The 20853-nt window shown below is 42.3% G+C and overlaps 1 protein-coding gene across 2 annotated transcripts in view; it reads right to left on the bottom strand.

The window, feature by feature from the left end:
- mipol1 (mirror-image polydactyly 1) overlaps positions 1-20853 on the bottom strand; it is a 334335-nt gene that overhangs the window by 133680 nt on the left and 179802 nt on the right. For both annotated transcript variants that reach the window (XR_007262721.1, XM_048600410.1), the window contains exon 7: positions 5824-5931. Coding sequence is in view for 1 of the 2 variants with exons in the window: in XM_048600410.1 (XP_048456367.1) it covers positions 5824-5931 (108 nt within the window). In the remaining variant the exon portion in view is untranslated. The remainder of the gene's footprint in view (positions 1-5823; positions 5932-20853) is intronic.

Below are 20853 nucleotides of genomic sequence, written 5' to 3'. Positions count from 1 at the left end.
CCTATATATTGTTTATATAAATGACGAACAGCAGCAGACCCAGCACTGATCCTTGCAGCACACTGTTGATTACAGGTCTCCAGTCTGAACAACAATCATCGACTACCACCCTCTGTCTCCTGCGGTTAAGCCAATTTTGTATCTAATTGGCTAGCTCTCTCTGGATCTCATGTGACTTAACCTTACTAATCTGTCTACCATGCGGAACCTTGTTGAAGGCCTTGCTAAAGTCCACGTAGACTATGTCCACCACCCTATCTTCATCTATCTTCTTGGTCACCTCTTCAAAGAACTCAATCAAATTTGTGAGACACCATTTCCCTCACACAAAGCCATGCTGACTATCCCTAATCAGTCTTTGCCTTTCCAAATGCATGTCGATCCTGTCCCTCAGAAACCCCTCCAATAACTGACCCACTGCTGAAATTAGGCTCACCAGTCTGTAGTTCCCTAGCTTTTCCTTGCTGTCTTAAATAATGCTACAACATTAGCCAGGCACCAGTCGTTTGGCACCTCCCCATGGCTATTAATGATACAAATATCTCTGCTAGGGGCGGTGCAATTTGATCCTTAGCTTCACACAATGTCATGGGATACAACTGATCAGGTCCTGGGGATTTATCTAACTTCATGCATTTTAAGACCACCAATACCCCCTTTTCTGTTATATGATCTCTTTTCAAGACATCACTATTTATTTTACTAAGTGCCCTAGCTTGCATGTCTTCCCCCACAGTAAATATGGTAAATGTTACAGAAATCAATTTGCCACAGTTTTGACCATTCACTTAATCCATTAATATCCCGATGCAATTTTATACTTTCAAATACTGCCTTTAATGCAAGCAATTTTTGTTTCAACAGAAAAAGTGGGTATGTGGTTTTCAGTTTGATCAAATAAATCATTAACTAGAGTCAACAGTAGAGGACTTAACACAAATCTTTCTTTAACATCCTGAACCATCTCCTGCCAATTACAGTTTCTGCCCATTATTCCCACTGTTTACTGCCATTCTGCCAGTTTTTTCTTTTTTGTCATGGGATATGGGCACCACCATCTAGGTTAGGATTTATTTCCCATCACTAATAGCCCTGGACAACGTGATGGTGAGCTGCCGTCTTAAAGCACTGCTGTCCTTGGGGTGTAGGAAAACCCACAGTACTATTAAGGAAGGAAATTCCAAGATTTTGACCCAATGATGGTGAAGGAACAATATACTTCCAAGTCAGGATCACGTGTGGTCAGAAGGGAATTTGCTCTCTGCAGAGTTCCAGGATTTTCCAACTGTTTTCATAATTTCCAACTCCATGGTTTCTGAACACTTCCTTCCATGCCAGGTTACCATGGCTAAAACTTGTTGTTGAAATCAACATGGATGACAATTTTGTACATGGAAGGAACATTCTGGATAGAGATCTTTGTAGCACTCATCTTTGAGCCGTCGCAAGATTGTGAGAGCTGTCAATTGGTAAATGGGGCCCAATGTTTCAAGGTCTCCCTGAAGAAGTCCCATTCTGTGCGTCACTTCTGTATGTGCCCAATGGGAAGTCGAAGTCACGGATGCTGATGCCTGGAGGTACTACAGTCACCTTTGAAACTGAGTAAAGAACTAGCATGAAAGTGAAAAGAAGGAGTAGGATAGATTCCATTGTCCCCAACACGGACAGTACCTTCACTTGCATATGCCGTGGGAGAATCTGCCAGTCATGGATAGGCCTGACTAGCCATGAGAGGGCAACTGATGAGTACAGTCTTCCTAAAATCTTAGTCTGCTAACAAATGCCAAGAGAGGAAGGCCACTTTGTTTAACATCATTTCATGAAAAATTACTTGAGCCTGTAATTAAGGATAGGGCAACTGAACAACATTAAACTCTTGAGCTTATCAGAGATTTACAAAGGGTATCAATGCACTTCATGCTTTTTGAAGAGTTAACTAAAGCCTTGGACAATGAATGTCCATGTAATTACTTACATGGAATTTCAGAAGGCATTGGATAAAGCCCTTAACAAGAGACTTAGCTAAGGATGAAGCCCATGTAATTGAAGGCAAATTATTGTCTTAGTTAGGAAATTAGGCTAAGGATTATGCAGTGAGTAACTCATCTCATTTCTCCCCAGTGCCTGGTCACCATCTACAAGACACAAGTCACGGGCGTGATGAAATATCGTTCACCTCTCTGGTTGAGTGCTGCCCTAACAACACTCAAGAAGCTTGAAACCAACCAGAACAAAACAGTCCATTTGACTGGCATATCATTCACCAGCTTCAACATTCACTGACTTCATCACTGATTAGACAGTGGCAACAGTATGTAGAGTCTACAAAATATATTGCAGTAACCGGGCAGCACAGTGGCTCAGTGGCTCAGTGGTTAGCACTGCTGACTCACAGTGCCAGGGACCCGGGTTCGATTCCTGGAGTTTGTGTGGAGTTTGCACATTCTCCCTGTGTCTGCATGGGTTTCCTCCGGGTGCTCCAGTTTCCTCCCACAGTCCAAAGATGTGTAGGTTAGGTGGAATGACCATGCTAAATTGCCCGTAGTGTCCAGGGCTATGCTAAGTTAGGTGAATTAGACATGGGAAATGCAGGGGGATGGGGATGGGTCTGGGTGGGATGCTCTTCGGATGGGCGGTGTGGACTTTTTGGGCTGAATGGCCTGTTTCCACACTGTAGGGATTCTATGAACTCAGCAAAGCTTCTCCTGTCAGTGCCTTCCAAATATACAACCTTTAGAAAGTCAGCAGATATTTGGGCACATCACCATCTGTAGTGGGTTATGAAGGTAGCTCATGACCAGGTTGCCCAGGATATGCACTTTTTTTTTAACCAAAATGTCATTTCAAGGTCACATGGGTGCATCTTCATTCTGAATGCTGGTACTGAAGGCTACATTTTGGTGCTCCAGTGTGACCAAAAGGACATCTGCGTACTAGAGTCACATTGTGCTGAATCTCATATAGGCCACTGGTTCATTTGCACAAAGCAGAACATTCAGTTCAAGCCTAAGCTCAACAACAGATTTTGAAAGTTAGATCTATCGTGGGCAATTTTGATTCTCCATCTCACTCTTTCACTCATATTTCAGTTCTCAGCTTACATCACTGTTTCAAAGAAGCTCAAAGGAAGCTTGAGGAACAACATCTAATCAAGCCTTCCAGATTCAACCTTGAGATCAAAAATTTCAGGCCGGTAAGTGTGCTTCAATCTTTTCCCTCGTTTTTTACTCTTGTTTCTTTTAGTCAGTAGCACATCTCCAGCTAAACGTAACCTTAGCTTCTTTTCATGTGCCATCACCATTCATTTTGGTCCTGGAAATCTAAAACCTCCACTTTCCTCATCTTCCCCGATCTTCATTAAATAACAAATCATTCTTTCCTCTTTTTCTAACTCATCGCTTGCTCAAAATGTATTACTTCCCTAACTTGGCCCAGGTTGGGTGAAAATTGCAAAAGTTGAAACATTGACTCAGTTTCTATGGCTCATCACACTGAAATCAGCTTTATCTAAATCTAGAATCTTGGGAGCTGTTTCACTTTTCTTCCTTTGAAACATTATGCTGAACTTAATCATGTTATTTTATGGTCTGTTCTGATGAAGAGTCATCTAGACTTGAAACGTTAGCTTGCTTTCTCTCCACGGATGACTCACTGTGATCTCTAGTACTTTTTGTTTCCAGTACAGATTCTAGCATCTGCAGTAATTTGCTCCTCAGTTATATTATAGTCGCTATTTGATGAATATTCACATACTGTAAGGCTGTTAACTCAATCTGATTCAAGTATGCAACAATATTAACATAAAGTGGACATAAAAATAGTGCCTGAAAATTAATCTAGCTAAACGTGAAGTGGTATATTTTGGAATAAGGAGGATACATACTGCTTAAAAATTAGGTCTAAATTGTTTACACCAAGAAATTTAAGTATATATTCTCATGAAAGTAGCAACACAAGTTAACAAAGCCATGGAAAATGTAAATAAAACACAGGGATTAACAGCTAGGAAAGCTGAATTGAAAAACCATTAGATTAAACTTTTATACACCCTGCTTAAACTACACCTCGAGTACACCATTTTGGTCTCCCTATTACAAAAACAATATAGGGACATGTCTAAAGATTTAAAAAGATGTTACCTGAAGATAAACATGGAGATTGCAGTGATTGTAATGAGGTCAACCAGGTGGATCCATAGAATATGTGTTCCCAGATTGGGGCTGTTAATCTGGTTCAATCAGGGAGCCCTTGCTGATAGATAAAAACAAGAGTGACAGGATATGACACTCCGAGAGCTGGCTCTGGGGGATCAGTGTCAAGGACTTTCCAAGTGTAAATAAAGCATGACTTGGTTACGGGATACATGCCACTGTGGCATTATTTCAGAGAAATTGAGAGAATGGGCAACTGCAACACGTCAATCTTCATTCTTTGAAGGTTCTGAGCTCTCATTTGTGCTCATTATGCTCTGACAGCTTGCTCTGCAATTCTGTTTGCTTTCCTTCTTTTGTCCCTTTGACCCCAAACTTGGGCAGGTAGACTTCAACAGAAATATATCAAAGTGATATTTTTAAACAGGAAGAAATGCAAGTGGAGTTTTTACCGTGGTACCATTGGTGCAGTAACTAATTTATACTTCTCTGTTTATCGTTTCAAATTCATTCCCAAATTTAATTCAGAGAAGAATTCAGATCAATGTCTTTAGAAGGAAGATTTTAAGCTTGTAAAACTCAGAGGTAAAACCGAAAACTATGAGTCTAGAAGGTTTGATATGACGACCCCCAGCGATCTGTTTTACTTTAAATTAGAGAATAACTCTGACATTTCTGTAGATTTCCTTTGAAGGCAGATAGCTGTTACTGGCCACAAAGGGTCAAATCATACTTCATGCCTCACAACAAAATATATCATTATTTAGAAGCTGTTTTTCAGCTTGTGCATAGGCTCACTTAAGTACTTTTCACTCAGATGTTTGTTTAATTGTGATTCTGAGAGCAGCTTTATAGAACTATAAAGTAGCTTCCTGGGCTTACACCACTCAACCTGTGTTTTTGGCCTGTGCTTGTACTTTTGACCTAGCTTGTGATGTTAAAACAGAGAGCATTCCCACCAATTTCCAGGAATATGAATGAGTTGAGTGCCTGGTTAAAAGTGTCTGTTCTGTCAATAATTGAGTACCGGAATAACTTCAGGAGTCTGGTTACTCACATCAAACTTTTGGATTCAAAGCTAAATACAAACTGCCACTACTGAAACAAGTTCCATAGTTTTCAATTTTGAAATTTATGTTTTTAAGCTCATATATATTTATGCATCAGTACATGTCACTGCGTAAAAGGTGTTAGTTTTATGAATTGGAAGAAATCTACAAAAATGCCAACTGCTAAATTCTACTAAAGGCTCAAATGGTCACTGCTGGTATGGACTTAACTAATAAGAAGTAAAAGGTAAATTCAAACATAATGAACATGAATAAATATATTCTTTGAAAAAGAGATGTACTGTCCAGTTCCAGGTAACGATAAAAAAATCTAAGCAGTATATATAGATAAAAGAGATGTCAGAAGTTTGATCAGATACAAATATTGAAATAGCAGTTTCCATTTGCCTACCTTCCATTTTGATATTTTGCATAAAAAGAAACATAATATAAAATATAAAAGCAGAAAAATATAAAATTGAAAGACACCGTGCCTATGTTTAAAAGTTATTAGCAAGTACCATATGATAATAATACTGATATGTACATAACTGATATCAGTAGGTCAGAAATGGCATCAATGGTTTACGACCCTAATCTAACTCAGAATGTGAGAGATTTACCTCCAAGGCACGTTCTTGGTTGTTTTCAGTCGTCAGTTGTGTCGTATTATTTGCCAATGCCTCATTCTGCTCTTTCAAAAGATGAAGTTCCTGCTCCAACTGTTTGCACTAGGGTCAAATAAAGCAGCACATTACTTAATAGGTAGCACGTTCCTAGGGTTGAGTGTGATTTAAAAATATTCAAATTATCAATTTAGAATTTAACAAGTTCACCTACAGATTTTTAAAAATAATCTCAGTATGAAAATGTTTGCTTACTTACATAAAATGTTTGATGAAGGCATCATTTTAAGTCATTCTTTTCAGTTGCCATTTCATATATATATCTTTGCTTTATCAACAATAGATCCAACGTTTTGCTTTCAAGTCAGTCCACTACATTTTTTTACACCAACATAAACTCTCACCTATAATTGAAACTTTGTTTTGTTTTAGTATTTATGGTTAGAGTAATCACAGCACAATATTTGTAGTAACTGTTCCTTTTACACAACATCAGCAAGGAAATCAAATGCAAATTTTTGGAAGGGTTTTTAATTTTCTTTGAATGTTTTTAATGCACATTTAACAAAATTCTATTTTAAAACAAACATATCTCCAGGTTCTTGGAATGTGGGTATTGCTGGGTATGCCAGTACTTGAACCATTGCTGTCGTTGTGGAGTAGGAGATACCCACAGTACTGTTAAGAAGTTGTTGCAGGATTTTGACACAATAACAATGAAGGCACATTAAGATGGTTCCAAGTTAGGACAGTAAATGACATGGAGGGGAACGCATAAATGGTGAGGTTCTCATGCATCTGTTGCCCTCATTGTTCTCGGTGGTAGATGTCACAGGTTTTGAAAGTGCTAAGGAAGAAACCTTGGTGAGTTATTGCAGTTCATCTTGTAGATGGCACACCATCGTCCTGCCACTGCTTTTCGTGTTAAACGGAGTGAATTTTGAAGATGGTGGATGCCAGTTTGTCCTAGATAATATTGAGATTCTTGAATATTGCTGCAGTTGCACCAATCCAGCAAAGTGGAAAAAATTGTATCAGACTCTTGACTTTTGCCTTGTGTATGGTGGACAGGCATTGATGAGTTGAGGCGAATTACTCACCAAAGAGTTCTAGGCTCTGACTTACTCTTATAGCCAAGTTATTTACATGGCTGGTCTCAGGTAACATCCAAGAAGTTAATAATGGGGGACTCAGTGACAGTGATACCACTGAAAGCCACAGGGCAATGGTTACCTTCTCGCTAACTGGAGATAGTCATGCCCTTCGTTTTTATGGTGTGAACGTTAATCGTCATTTATCAGTCTAAGCCTGGAAGTTCTGCATCCAGGTCCTGCTGGACTGCATCAAAAATGGTATTGAACATTTTGCAGTCATCAGTGAACATTCTCACTTTTGATCTTATGATGGAGGAGAGTTTATTAATGAAGCAGTTGACAACGTTTGTGCCAAGGATACTACCTGAAGGAACTCCTCCATTGAGCCCTGAGTTGAGATAATTAGTCTCCAACAATCATAATTTTTTTTTAATATTGGGCTAGGTATGACTCCAATCAGTAAAGAGTTTTGCTCCTGATTCTCTCTAATGCCAGTTTTTCTCAGGCTCTGTGATACCATATTCAATACGATGTTGCCTCAATGTCAAGGCTATCAATCTTACTTATGGACTTTAGCTCTTTTTCCATGTTTGGACCAAGGCTGTAATAAGGACAGGAGTCGAGTAGCCTTGTGGAACAAAAACTGAGCTCAATGAGGAGGTGCTCCTGCTGCTCAAGATGGTGGGGCTTGGGTACCTGTGGAATGTTGAGAGTAAGTTTCAGGAGGGTCTACATGCTGCTTCTCCTCCCTTTGGGTGCCTTATGGAAGGGCCAACTAAAGTAAGGTTAAGGTCCCTTGTTCCCCTCTCACCTTGCCCATGCTGCTGAGTACCAATGGCTACAGTAATGGAGTGCAGGTCTATATGCATATCTGGCAGACATGTTCAGAAAATCATTGACTTTCTTCCTACACTGATAGGCATTTTTGTTAACCCAGGACGCTGCACCAACTTGGTCCGCTATGTATCTGGTCTGACTGCAGCGGGCGGCAAGGTGTCCTTCACCAGTCAGCAGAAAAAGAACTGCACTTCTTTTGACGAAACCTGTTCACAGGCAGTTTCAGATCCCTATTAGCAAAGCAAAGTTGCCCTTTTGGGCCCTGTTGTTCAGGATAAGGGTGCAGGACTTGATTATGCAGGGCAGATTATGGTTTGCAGTATTTGAAGTGCTGTGGAATGCTGCAAAGTCCTGCAGCAGCCAGCATCTCTGTCTCTCCTGCTGCATGATTCACTGAGCCTGTTGCCATACTATAAAATTACATAACAAATAAGCTGAAGGGTGGATGATTGTGAGGAAAACATTGATATGGGTATGGCAGACTGCCCACCATGAATGTCTTCCAAAAAAATATTTTGTCAAAGAAAAAGCCATTCATCCCCATTTATTGGAATGGAGAAATATTCATCCTCTGAGGTTCAACTATGTTCTGCAACTGCTCTTCATTTGTCAAACGGTTGTAAAGAATTTTTGATTTGAACTGCTCATTTTAGCAGAGATTCAGCCATATAATAACTTTCAAGTCAAATAATATAATCATATTCAAGAAGCATTTAAATTGAGTGTTTATGCTACCACACTACTGGTAAGAGCCAGAAATATTTCTGATTGATTACAAAATTGCAGAGAATGCTAGATTCAACGTATGATCACTTCACTAAAAGTATTAAATTGCTCTGCAATCCTTTCTATTTCCTCCATTTTCTGCTATAAGTGTCAAGTTCCAATGTTGCAAAACATGTTTTTGGAGCATGATTTAATAGTATTAACGCAATGAGTAAGTTATACTCATAATGCTTAACATAGTAACTCAAACTATTCTGGCATATTGCATAAAAATGTCAAAAGTTTGGGATATCAAATTTGGCCTCTTGTTAAGAACCTAATTCGTCGAGGAAATAGCTTCTCCCTATTAGCTTGACCAAAATCTTACTTTATCCAATGCCTTTAAACATACATCTAGTACTTTACCACCTTCATTACCCCCTCACAGTCCTTCATCAGGTAATTCAATTAAGTTAGCCAGATGCTAACTCATGGTACACAAATGAAAGTTAACTTGTATTTATTTATGATTGACCTTTTTCCTGTGAATAGAAGCAAGCAGAATATATAACGTGATACATATGGAGGTGTTCTCTGAAATTTCAGACTATTAATAAACAGGAGAGTTACAGTTACAGACTTGAAGCAAAGTACATACATTTAAGAAAAACAAATTGCAACTTCGTTTCCACCTCCAATTCTGTTGTCTTAGTTACTGCAACAAGTCCTTAGGCTGATTCGAGTTGTTCCTATTGTAATCCTGCTTTCTGCTTATGTGGGCAACTGCACATCATGTCCGTTAGCATTCCAAACGTTGAAATCTCCTATGTCATCTTACATAATTACATAAATTTGGGTTGCATTAAGTGTTGCTGTGTGGGAAAAGTGCCTTCAAAGAAATCAACTTCGTCAGCAATAAACTTACAAGAATTTTCCTTGAATTTCTTTAGTCCTTATACATAAATTCATACTCTCATATTTCTGATTAGTTAAATAAAAACTTGATTCCTTAAGTTTGCCAGAAAGGAATACTTCATTTATTGTCCCGATTCCCTATAGCTAGCTGGAACTTAGAATCCCTACAGTGCAGAAAGACGTCATTCACCTCATCGAATTTGCATCGACCCTCCAAAGAGTATCCCATCCAGACTCACCTCCTCACCCCATTTCCTAAACCTGCATGGGGTTTTTACCAAGGCTAACGCATGTGACCTGCACATCCCCGGACACTAGTGGGATGTTTAGCATGGCCAAGCGACCTACCATCTTTGGACTGTGGGGGGAAACCACATTACCCAGAGAAATCCCATGCAGATGTGGGGAGAATGTTGAAAGTTCCACAGACAGTCACCTAAGTCTGGCATTGAACCTGGGTGCTGTGAGGCAACAGTGCTAACCACTGTGCCACCATGCTGCCTTTGGTGGAGGAGAGTAGCAGAAAAGATGAAGATCCTGAAGCAGGCAGTCAGAGAAACAGCTCGATTCATTGGAGCTGATTGGACTTGGTTCTCCTTCTACTATGGAGAAAGAAGCTAGCTGTTTGGTGAGTTTCTGGTAAGTGGTTAAGGTCTTTTCTTTGCTAAATTTGAACATCCTAACTTTATCACCAATTTTGATACTAAAATATATTAAAGACAACATAAATAAATGAATAATATAATTAATTCAAACTCATGGCAGTTCAGCTGATGTGTCAATGCTGCAGCAAGTGGGAGCTCCTGAATACCATTATTTCCAAGGCAAACACATCTGTACTAAGTGTTTGAAGTTGAAGTAGCTTCAGTTCAGAGTTCATGAGCTGGAAGCTAAAAAAGAAACCCTGCTACATATCAGGGAGGGAAAAGCTGCTTGGAATATTTGTATCAGGATGTAGGTACACCACTTGTGATAGGATCTTCTCATTTTGTCAGTGAACAGCAGCTGGAGGTTGTAACTCTGAGTAAGGCAGGGAAGGAGACCCGGAGGATAGGAGTATTAAACTCTGCAAATTGTACATTGGCTTGAGGCTGTCTCACCCTGTTTGGATAGGAGTGGCGAGCTGCAGGGCGAATGTGCAAACTGACCGTGAATCCATCCAACAGGAAGCCAATAAAATGCGGGGAGAACTAGGAATGTTGTTATTGTTGAATAGTAGTATCAGTAATTGTAGAAGTAGGAATAGGCTTGGAAGAAAAAGAATAAGAAGCAGAAGAAGATACCATACTGAGGAGGTGGGGGGGGGGGGTTGGTGACACAGTTCTCTGCAACAAAGAGCAAGAGTCCTGATGGCAATGTTCCCTATCCACTGCCGGGTTTTGGGCTGGAAAGAAACTTGCAGTGGGAGGGAGAGGATCCAGTGGTCACAGACTCATGTAGGTAGAAATTACATAGGTAGAACTCTGAAAGAGGTACTGCGTAGGGAATATGAGGAACTTGTCATTAAATTGAAAAGCAGAATTTCAAAGGTTATAATGTCTGGATTATCAGCAGAGCTGCATGCAAAGTGACCCAAGGTACTTGAAATGAGAGAAATGAACACGTGGCATAAGACTAATGTGGAATAAGTGGGTTTCAGTTCATGGGCCACTGGTACCGGTACTGGAGAAATTGGGGTCTGTACTGCTGGGATTCTCTAAACCTGAACTGTGCTGGTCCAAGTGAACTACTGAATTGCATAACTAGGGAATTAAAGAGGGTATTAAATGAATTAGTGGGGCCAAAGGACCAAATATGGAAAGATGTGGTATATCGTAGAGCAGAGACAAGAAAAAGGCAGGAAGGAGAGAGAGAGAGAGAAAAAAAGGGCACCAAAGTCAAGGCTAGATGTTACAAAGATAGTGAAAAGACAAAACTAAAGGCTCTATATTTGAATACACATAGTATTCATAACAAAATAAATGAACTGACAACGCACATTTAAGTGAATTAATATGATCTGATAGCCATTATGGAAATGATGGTTCAGGATGACAAGAGTTGGGTCCTGAATAATGAGGAATATATGACATTCAAGAACAATTGGAAACTAGCTGAAGGTGGCTAGGTAGCACTGTTAATCAGAATGGAATTTGTCCAACCTTAGTTCAGGAGATCATGATGTACAATTTGTTTTGTTGGAAATGGGAAGGGGAAAGAAATCAGCAGTGAGAGATCTAAATGCCTCTTAACAGTGATCACAACGTGGGACAAAGTGTCCAAGAAAAAATTTTGCCTGCTTGGGATATAGGGCAGCAATAATCATTAGGGACTTCAATCTAAATCTAAATTGGATAAGTCAGGCCCCAATAGTAACCTGGATAAGGAGTTAATTTAATGCCTTTGAGATAGCTTCTCAGAACTGATCAGAAAGCAAGTTATATCAGACTTGGTATTGTGTAATGTGACAGAATTAATCAATTATCTCAAAGTTAAGGCACCCGTAGGTAGCAGTGATCACAATATGATTGAATTTTACATCCATCTCAGAAGGGAGAAGATTAGGTCTAAGACTTATACTTGAACAACCTCATTTATGGTGGTGCAATTGGTGGAGATAGCCAAAAATATCCCTGCATTTCAGTCTACAAGTCTGACCCCCATCTACATTGAGATGTCAAAGGTAAAATTAATGATAATGTGCATGAACCCTATGAAGCATTCTGCCTTATCCAATCCTCTGAACATGGGAGGAGGGGATCTGTAGGCCATGAAAATTGCAATCCTAGCCACTGTAAAATACCACAGGGGAGATGCGTGGAGGAATTAAGTACAGATAATGAAAGGGAGAACACCCAATCGCGGTTCACTGAATCTCCATAACCTAGACTGGACTATGCTGACACTGCAAAACAGGACAAATTGGACCTGATCACTTGTCTCACATGTTGCAGAGCAGCAAAGAAAGCCTGTGAAAATTTTGATCCTACAGACAATACCCACACAGAACGATGGGTGATAAGGAAGATGTCTTGCGCATAGGAGAAAGAGGTTCATGAATCAGAGCACCCCAAATAAGGCAAAGGAAAAATGCACTTAATAAAAGCTCAAACCCTGGTCCCTTGTAGGGGAATGAATGGGCCAACTGAAACAAGGGAAGTTATTATTGGAGCCATCTACCTCCATACAGCCATCCCACAGTGAGAGATGGGAATCAGCAGTAGAGAGGTCTGAGGTAGCAGCTGCCACTGCAAGGGAAATGTTACAATTGTGGGTACACAGGCACTTCGCAAGGGACTGCAGGGTAACCTGGCAGTTACTGCTGCCACATAAGCAAGGCTCAAGAGTGAGATCACACAGCCAAATTTAGTGGAGGAAATCCCACCACCTAATTCCTTGTACTTCTCGTTGGATACACTGCCCAAAGTGTGACACAGGCGTGTCACTCCTCAGTGGGTGTGCAGCACCAGACAGAACAATGTGGGTTGACCCCTGGTAAATGGTAAGGTGGAAGGCCATCCCACTGAGTTTTGATGGGGCACAGAAGGGTCCAGAATGACACTTAACATATTCTGAGATTTGATAACGAACTGCACACCTGTAGGAAAACCCTTCTGATTGGATTTGCTGGCCACCTACAGAAGGAGGCGAAGACAGAACTATAGAACTTGAACTGGGAGACATGGACTGCTATCACAGCAGTGTTGGGTAATCTCCATATGGAATTCAAGCACATTTTAGGCTTGGACATTATGAGGAAGTTTAATTTATCTTTTGACCTGGCCAATTGTTGTATTTGGTAAATGCCTGAGCTTGATAAGGCCACAGTGGCCACTAAAATGACTGAGAACTCATGGAACACAACAGTGCACTTGCCAGTCACAAATTATGTGGTTGTATACTGGGCGATGTAGTGACAAATGGACCAGACCCAAAGCCACAAAGACAATACACTTTCCCTGAGTAGGCAGTAGGGGAGGTGGCCAAAGTCATTGGCAGTTTGTTAAAGCAAGGAGTTCTACACACTGTAGAATCAACCAACAACTTGACAATATGGTGGCTCACCACTGATTACAGAAACAAAACCAGCCCAATCACAACACCGACAGTAGCAACGAGTCCTAAAACCATGATAAGGCAGGCCCCACGGGCAAAATATTGCACTGTAGTGGAAATTAGTAATGGATTTTTGTCTATTCCCCCTCTATTGACAGTGCCAATATAAATTTGCCTTCACATTTCAGGGCCAGCAATGGGCATGGACCTGCATGCCCTGGGTTTTCAAAATTATCTGTTAATAGTTCATCAAAGGCAGACTAAAGGATTGGAGAGGTTTTCCCGGACTGCTTGGTATGGTAGATGAACAATCTTCTGTAGACAGAGACAAGGACCAAACATTGGACACTGTTAAAGGAACTGTTAAGCCTCCTCTCTACCGCGGGATTAAAAATTAAACCCAAAAAGGCACAGATCATGAGGTCCAAGGTTTCATACTTGGGAACTATGATAGCTCTGGGGAAACACGAAATAGAAGTGAAATCCGTTAAGCTCAATTTTCCCTCCCCAGAGACTTGAGCTTGTTGCATTACTTTCTCAGCTTTGAGGGATACTGTCAGAATCACATCAATGGTTTTGTCACTGAAGCTGCCCATTCTCCAACCTCTTTAAAAGGAATGGCCCATGGGAATGGACTGAACAGTACACAGATGCTGTTGCTGAATTAAAACAGGCCCTACTGCAGGCCACCGTAGCAAGCACCTGACCCAAAACATCCCACCGCCAAGAATGACACAATAAACTCGCAGTAGTAGCCTATGCCTCCCTTACTCTTTCACTAGTCCAGCAGGGGTTCTCTGTGTGTGCGAACGAGTTGCTAGCCATATTCTGGACAGTATGACATTTTGCCTGTGTTATTAACCTGAACCTCCTAATCATTCTGACAGAGAACACCTCCATTCAACTTTGGCTGGATGGCAGGATTAAACAGTACAGTTAGCCAAAACCGCATAGCAAACTGGATCCTAATGTTACCCCACGATCCATTGTGCCATTGCAATTAAACGTATCAAAGTGCCCACCTTCCTTGCTGACAATTTGAGCTATGGAGGAGAACTCCATGAGCGCCAGGTAGTGGCAAAAAATGACCCAAAGGGTCAAAGCAAAACAGGGGAAGACCTAAGGGAACTGGGAGCAGAGGAGAGACTCCTTGTATAATACAATCATATAATCCCTACAGTGTGGAAGCAGGCCATTTGGCCATTGAGTCCACACTGACCCTGCAAAGAGTACCCCACTCACACTCATCCCCCTATCCTATCCCTGCAACTCTGAATTTCCCATGTCTAACCCAGCTAACCTACACATCCCTGGAAACTATGGGCAAAGTAGCATGGCCAATTCACCTAACCTGCACATCTTTGGACTGTGGGAGGAGACCAATGCAGGCATGGGGAGAAAGTGCAAACTCCACACAGAGAGCCACCCAACTCTGGAATCAAACCCAGGTCCCTGGCGCTGTGAGGCAGCAGCATTAACCACTGACCTACCGTGTAAGAACATCCATAGGCGGATCCTCTACCATGGAGGATGGACACTGAAAGACAGGCAATGGGATATATATGAGGAGCCACAGAAGTGAACCCCTTAAAGAGTTAGCGCTGAAGCTCCTCAACAAAATGAGCACTCTGGCTGCAGAGCTAGCAACTGGAGCCTACATAGTAAGACACCCTGAAAAATTTTCCTCACCAGCAAGCATTCACTCAGACAGCATGCATGTGCTCATCTGCAACAGTTTAACTGACCTCCCGGAACTGTGGCAAGCTGGAGAATTCATCTTGGTGAAGGAAAATCATTCAGAGATAGCAAGAACTGCAGATGCTGGAATCAGATACAACACAGTGTGGAGCTGGAGAAACACAGCAGTTCACGTAGCATCAGAGGAGCAGGAAAGTTGATGTTTTGGGTTGGGACACTGTGGTCTGCAGCCCTGCTCACACTTATTCTCCAAATTGCCCAACGCGGCGAATACAGCATCATTGAGGTTAGAGACTACGATCAAACCTCCCCAGCTGGGAACATAAAGGCAGACAATTTAGCTAAGCAGGGTGCCGGTGAAGGAAAACCATGGCAGCCTCCTCCTTCCATCCTTGTGAGTCAAACTAAGGTCAAAGATCTGGTACAGGCTCAGAGCAGCAACACCAAGTTAAAGCAAGTACAGGACGGTACGATGCCCACTTCGTATAGTGAGTGGGAGGACAAGTTAATTACTGAGGACCTCCTTGCTCTCAAAGATGAATGCTTTGTGGTATCAGTCCAGGACCAAAATCAAGTGATTTATCAATGCCACGATGGCTAGGGTCACCAAGGGACAGAAGCGGTGACTTACAGAATTAAGGCATTGTGTTGGGGGCCAGAAATGGGAAAAGACATAAAACATGTCGAGAATTGTATGATCTATGCCCAGAACAATCCAGACAATATGCCATATTGTCAGCATGCCAATGCAAGACATTAAGGCGTACAAAGCCAGTAGCAGGACTGTGGACTACCTTCAAATAGATCAAATTCATCCCCCTACCACCCTATAAAGGGGAATAAGAGTATACACTGGTCATCGTAGACATTTTTAGCCAATGGTAAAGGTATTCCCCACTTGAACAAACTTGCAGCAGACACCTTAATTCAGCATGTTTTCACTAGATGGGGACTTCCCTGCAGTACAGATTCAGACCAGGGAACCCATTTCACAGCCCAGGTAATGCAGGTGGTGATGAATATATTTGGTGTCAGACAAAGTTCCACACGGTCTATCGTCCTTAAACCAGCAAGACTGTAGAGAGGATGAATCACAACCTCAAAGGGATGCTGCAAAAAATTGTCCAGCAAAACACTGTCATCATGCTCATAAGGAAATCATCCTCCAGTTATACTAGATTTAAACCCCCCATGTTTTAATGGCAGGACCCGCTTCACACTGGACTTGACACTGCTTGAGATCAAAGCTCTCTGCCACAGGAAAACTGCAAAAATTCAACTAGAAAATTTATAGGCTGCACATAAAGCAGTGGCCATCAGAATGGCAAAATGGAAAAAGTGGAGTAAGGCATACTTTGATGGGAAGGCAAACTTGGTCGAGTTCCAGGTACAGCAGCGGGTAACATGACAAATCTTCCACCCACGAACATTCCTGACCCCAGATATTCAAGTTCCCACTAATGGTTGGCAAGGCCAAGCCATCATGCACAGAATTTTGCCAAATTCAGGAAAAATTAGGTGGTACCATGTTGGTCAGTTAAAGACCTGCAGAGCACAATGCAACAGCTGAAAACTCCACATACTTCCCAGGGAACTAGCTTCAGTCATGATTCAGACCCCAGACCAGTCATTGATCCATACTCAATCCAAATTCCCAATCCCATTCCTGCACCAGCCCTAATTACTGAGCCAGACCAGGATCGTGGGCCAGCCTTGGACACTGTCCATCCTCAGATCTCAAACATGAAAACTGAACCACAGCCATTTCCACCAACTCCGGCCAGAAGAGGCAGGCCTTGGAGCGCAGTGACCCCCAAACGAAAGGGATAATTAGAGACAGTCTGTCCAAGAATGCGTCCTGTGCATTGCTCTAGCCCAAAGACAGTGGCAACTGCTTTACGAAATTAGAAATGGGCTAAAACCAGCCAGAAGTGCACTCCTATATATTTGCTCAAGGACAAACGTTTGTTCGGGGGTGGCACAGGTGCTCAGTGGTTAGCACTGCTGGCTCACAGTGCCAGGACTTGGGTTCAATTTCACCATGGGCGACTTGTCAGTGTGGTGTCTGCATTCTCCCTGTGTCTGCGTGGGTTTCCTCTGGGTGCTCCAGTTTCCTGCCACAGTCCAGGAATGTGTAGTTTAGGTGAATTAGCTATGGGATATGCACGGTTACAGGGATAGGGCATGGGAATGGGTCCGGGTGGGATGCTCCAAGGAGGATCGGTGAGACTCGATGGGGGCTGAATGGCTTGCTTCCACACTGTAGGGAAACTATGATTCTATGACTACCCTAGGACCATAAAATGTGTGGTTTTAAAACACACAGGCAAAACCCTGTATAACAACAAACACCACTTACCACAAATTGGTACCAGTGACATGTTAGAATTATCTGGAACACAGCTGCCAACATGGTGCCCTTCCCAACTTCAGAAATTATACTTGCATTTGGCCTATTGGGTATTAGGACGAGAAACAGGGTTTGACACAGGGAACTGTGACCTAGATATGTCGATATGTAGTGTCCACAGTCGATAGCCTTGATTTGGCTAATTTGGATAATGAGCTCAAACTTTTAACCCAGCAAGTTAAACAGACCTTGGATCAACTTAATCTGGACAATCACTAAGATGCCAAGAGGGGAATAAAAAGAAAATCAGACAGACCAACACTGAGTAACGGTGCTAAGAAGGCAACCTGGTCCATAAACAAGATGATCCGGGAAAAATAGATATTGACAGTAGGCAGCAGAATAGGACCACTGGCGGCATCGATGGCCAGTGGATGATTGAACATTTGAGGGAGAACATTCAGTAAGCTAAGGAGGGCAGGTCCCATCTTGGATCAGGGATGAGCAGATACAGCATGTGGGAAGAGACACCCCAAAATTTCAAATTGTCAATTATGACAACTGACTAAGGTGTGGCTTAATGACAATTGTAAGGGGACCCCAGGAAAGGCCATAGGGATGGCCCCAGTCATAGTGCCAAATCAAAATAGGTTACAATTCTTCGAGGTGGGAAGTGTTGGCATTATGCAAGAGGGAGCATGGTTAGAATACGACAGCACCTTTGTGTATGCTGTTGAGAAACAGTGAATGCTCATAGTTACCACTCTGGATAAATTTCAACGAACAACAGAAGTAATTGTGTGCCCTGACCCTGTATATTCAAATCAACATGCCTTGTGTGGTTTTTTTGGACAAATGTTGTCTTAAGTTGTACTGTGGAGAAATGGAGCCTGAATACAGACATCACCAGGGTAGTGCTTGGCAGAAGGAAGAATATGGCATCACAACTTCCCTAAAACGCTACCAGTATGGACCTTCAACATGTAACATCCACAACACCACCTTTTGTATTAGACCACACTTAGTAGCCAGGGTACGCCTAGTCAAGCTCACCGCTATCCACAAGAGGAATGACATCTTTGTCAATGTCAGTGGCGATAAATTTTTCAGGAATTATTGGGAGAAGTACGACATGGGCACTGAACTATTACCAGGAATATCACAGATCCAGACACAAATAGCATTTTTCAAAATTCATTTGTGGAATGTGTGTGTCACTGGCTGTCCAGCATTTATTGTCCATTCTTAAGTTGCCCTTAAGAAGGTGGTAGTGAGCAGGGTTGGGGAATGGGTCTGTGTGGGATGCTGTGGACTTGTTGGGCCAAATGGCCTGTTTCCACACTGTGGAGATTTTATGACCTTGCCGTTCCCCTAGCCAAGCTGTTCCATCCCCCTAATCCTGCATTTCCCATAGCTATTGTACCTAACCTACACATCCCTGAACACTATGGATAATTTAGCAGGGTGAATCCACCTAGCTTGCACATCTTTGGACTGTTGAAGGAAACCGGAGCACCCAGTGGAAACCGAAGCAGACATGGGGAGAATGTGCAAACTCCACACAGACAGTCACCCGAGGCTAGAATTGAATCCGAGTCCCTGGTGCTGTCAGGCAGCAGATCAAGTTGGCTGAAGACTGGTATCTGTAATGCTGAGACCACTGGAGGAGGCCAAAATGAATCAACCACTCGGCACTTCTGGCTGAAGGTTGCAGTGACTGTTTCAGCCTTATCTTTAGCACTGATGTGCTGGGATCTTCCTTCATTGAGGATGGGGATATTCGTGGAGCCACCTCCACTCCAGGTGATATCAAGAAACAGGTTGGAGACACTGGATACTGCAAAGGCTGTAGGCCATGACAGCATTCTGGCAACAGTACTGAAGATTTCTGTTGCAGAACTTCTCGCTCCCCTAGTCAAGCTCTTCCAGTACAGTTACAACATTGGCATCTACCCAAAAATGTGGAAAATTGCCCAGGTATGTCCTGTGCATAAAAAGTAGGACAAACCCAATCCAGACAATTACTTCCCCGTCAGCCTTTTCTCAATCATGAATAAACTGATGGAAGGTGCCATCAAGCACCTGCTCAGTGACTCCTAGTTTGATTCCACCATTGAATAATACAGAATTATCTCATCGTCAGAATGTCAACACAAACTTACATAGTAAACAGGGTTTGAATTCTCAAAGATCGAGGTTTAAGTGCCCAACATCATTCACAATTGGATGTGACAGGTCTGCAGAGCTTAGATCTGATCCATTGCTTGTGGGATTGCTTAGCTCTATCACTTGCTGCTTGTGCTGTTTGGTATCTAAGTAGCCCTGTTTGGCAGCTTCATCTGTTGGATGTATGTTCAGATATGCCTGGTGCTGGTCCTGACATGCCCTCCTGAATTCTCCATTGAACCAGGGTTGATCCACTGGCTTGATGATAATGGTTGGGTGGGGGATATGCCAGGTCAGGAGGTTGCAAATTGTGCTGGAGATTCTGCGGCTGTTGATGGTCAATAGTGCTTCATGGTTGCCCAGCATTGAACTGCTAGATCTGTTCGAAGTCTGTCCCATTTAGCATGGTGATAGTGCCATACAACACTATGGAGGTTATTCTCAATGTGAAGGCGGGACTTTGTCTCCACAAGGACTGAGTGATGATCACTCTTACCGATACCGTAATAGATAGATGCATTTGTAGCTGACAAATTGGTAAGGATGAGGTCAAATATATTTTTTGCTCTTGTTGGTTCCCTCACTGCCTGCTGCAGATCCAGTCTAGCAGCTGTGTGTTTTAGGAGCCAACCAGCTTGATCAGTAGTACTGTTGTCAAGCCATTCTAGGTGGCGGATAATGACATATCCACTCAGAGTACATTTTGTTCCATTGCTGTCCTCAGTGCTGCTCAATACGGAGGAATTCCAATTCATCAGCCGAAAGAGGATGGTACATGATAATCAGGTTTCCTTGCCCATGTTTAGCCTGAAGCCATGGCACTTCACAGAGTTCCAAGTTAATGTTGAGGACTCCCAGAGCAACTCCTACCGACTGTATAGCATTGTGCCGCCACTTCTGCTGAGTCTGTCTTGCTGGTGGGACAAGACATATCCATGGATGGTGATAGTGGCATCTAGGACACTGTATGTAAGGTATGATTCTGTGAGAATGACTATGTCCAGCTGTTGCTTGACCAGTCTGTGAGACAGCTCTCCCAATTTTGATACTAGCCCCTGTTGTTAGTCAGCCCCTATATGTTAGAAAGGAGGTCTTTGCAGGGTTAACAGGGCTGTTTCTGCCATTGACTTTTCCGTTGCCTAGGTTGATGCCAGATGAAGCGCCTTTGAGACTATGTAGCGACTGATATAACTGAGTGGCTTGCTTGGCCATTTCAGAGGGCAATTG

The sequence above is a fragment of the Rhincodon typus genome, chromosome 8 (assembly GCF_021869965.1).
Source record: "Rhincodon typus isolate 14 chromosome 8, sRhiTyp1.1, whole genome shotgun sequence".
Classification (NCBI taxonomy): domain Eukaryota; kingdom Metazoa; phylum Chordata; class Chondrichthyes; order Orectolobiformes; family Rhincodontidae; genus Rhincodon; species Rhincodon typus.
This window is presented reverse-complemented; position numbering and strand designations above follow the sequence as displayed.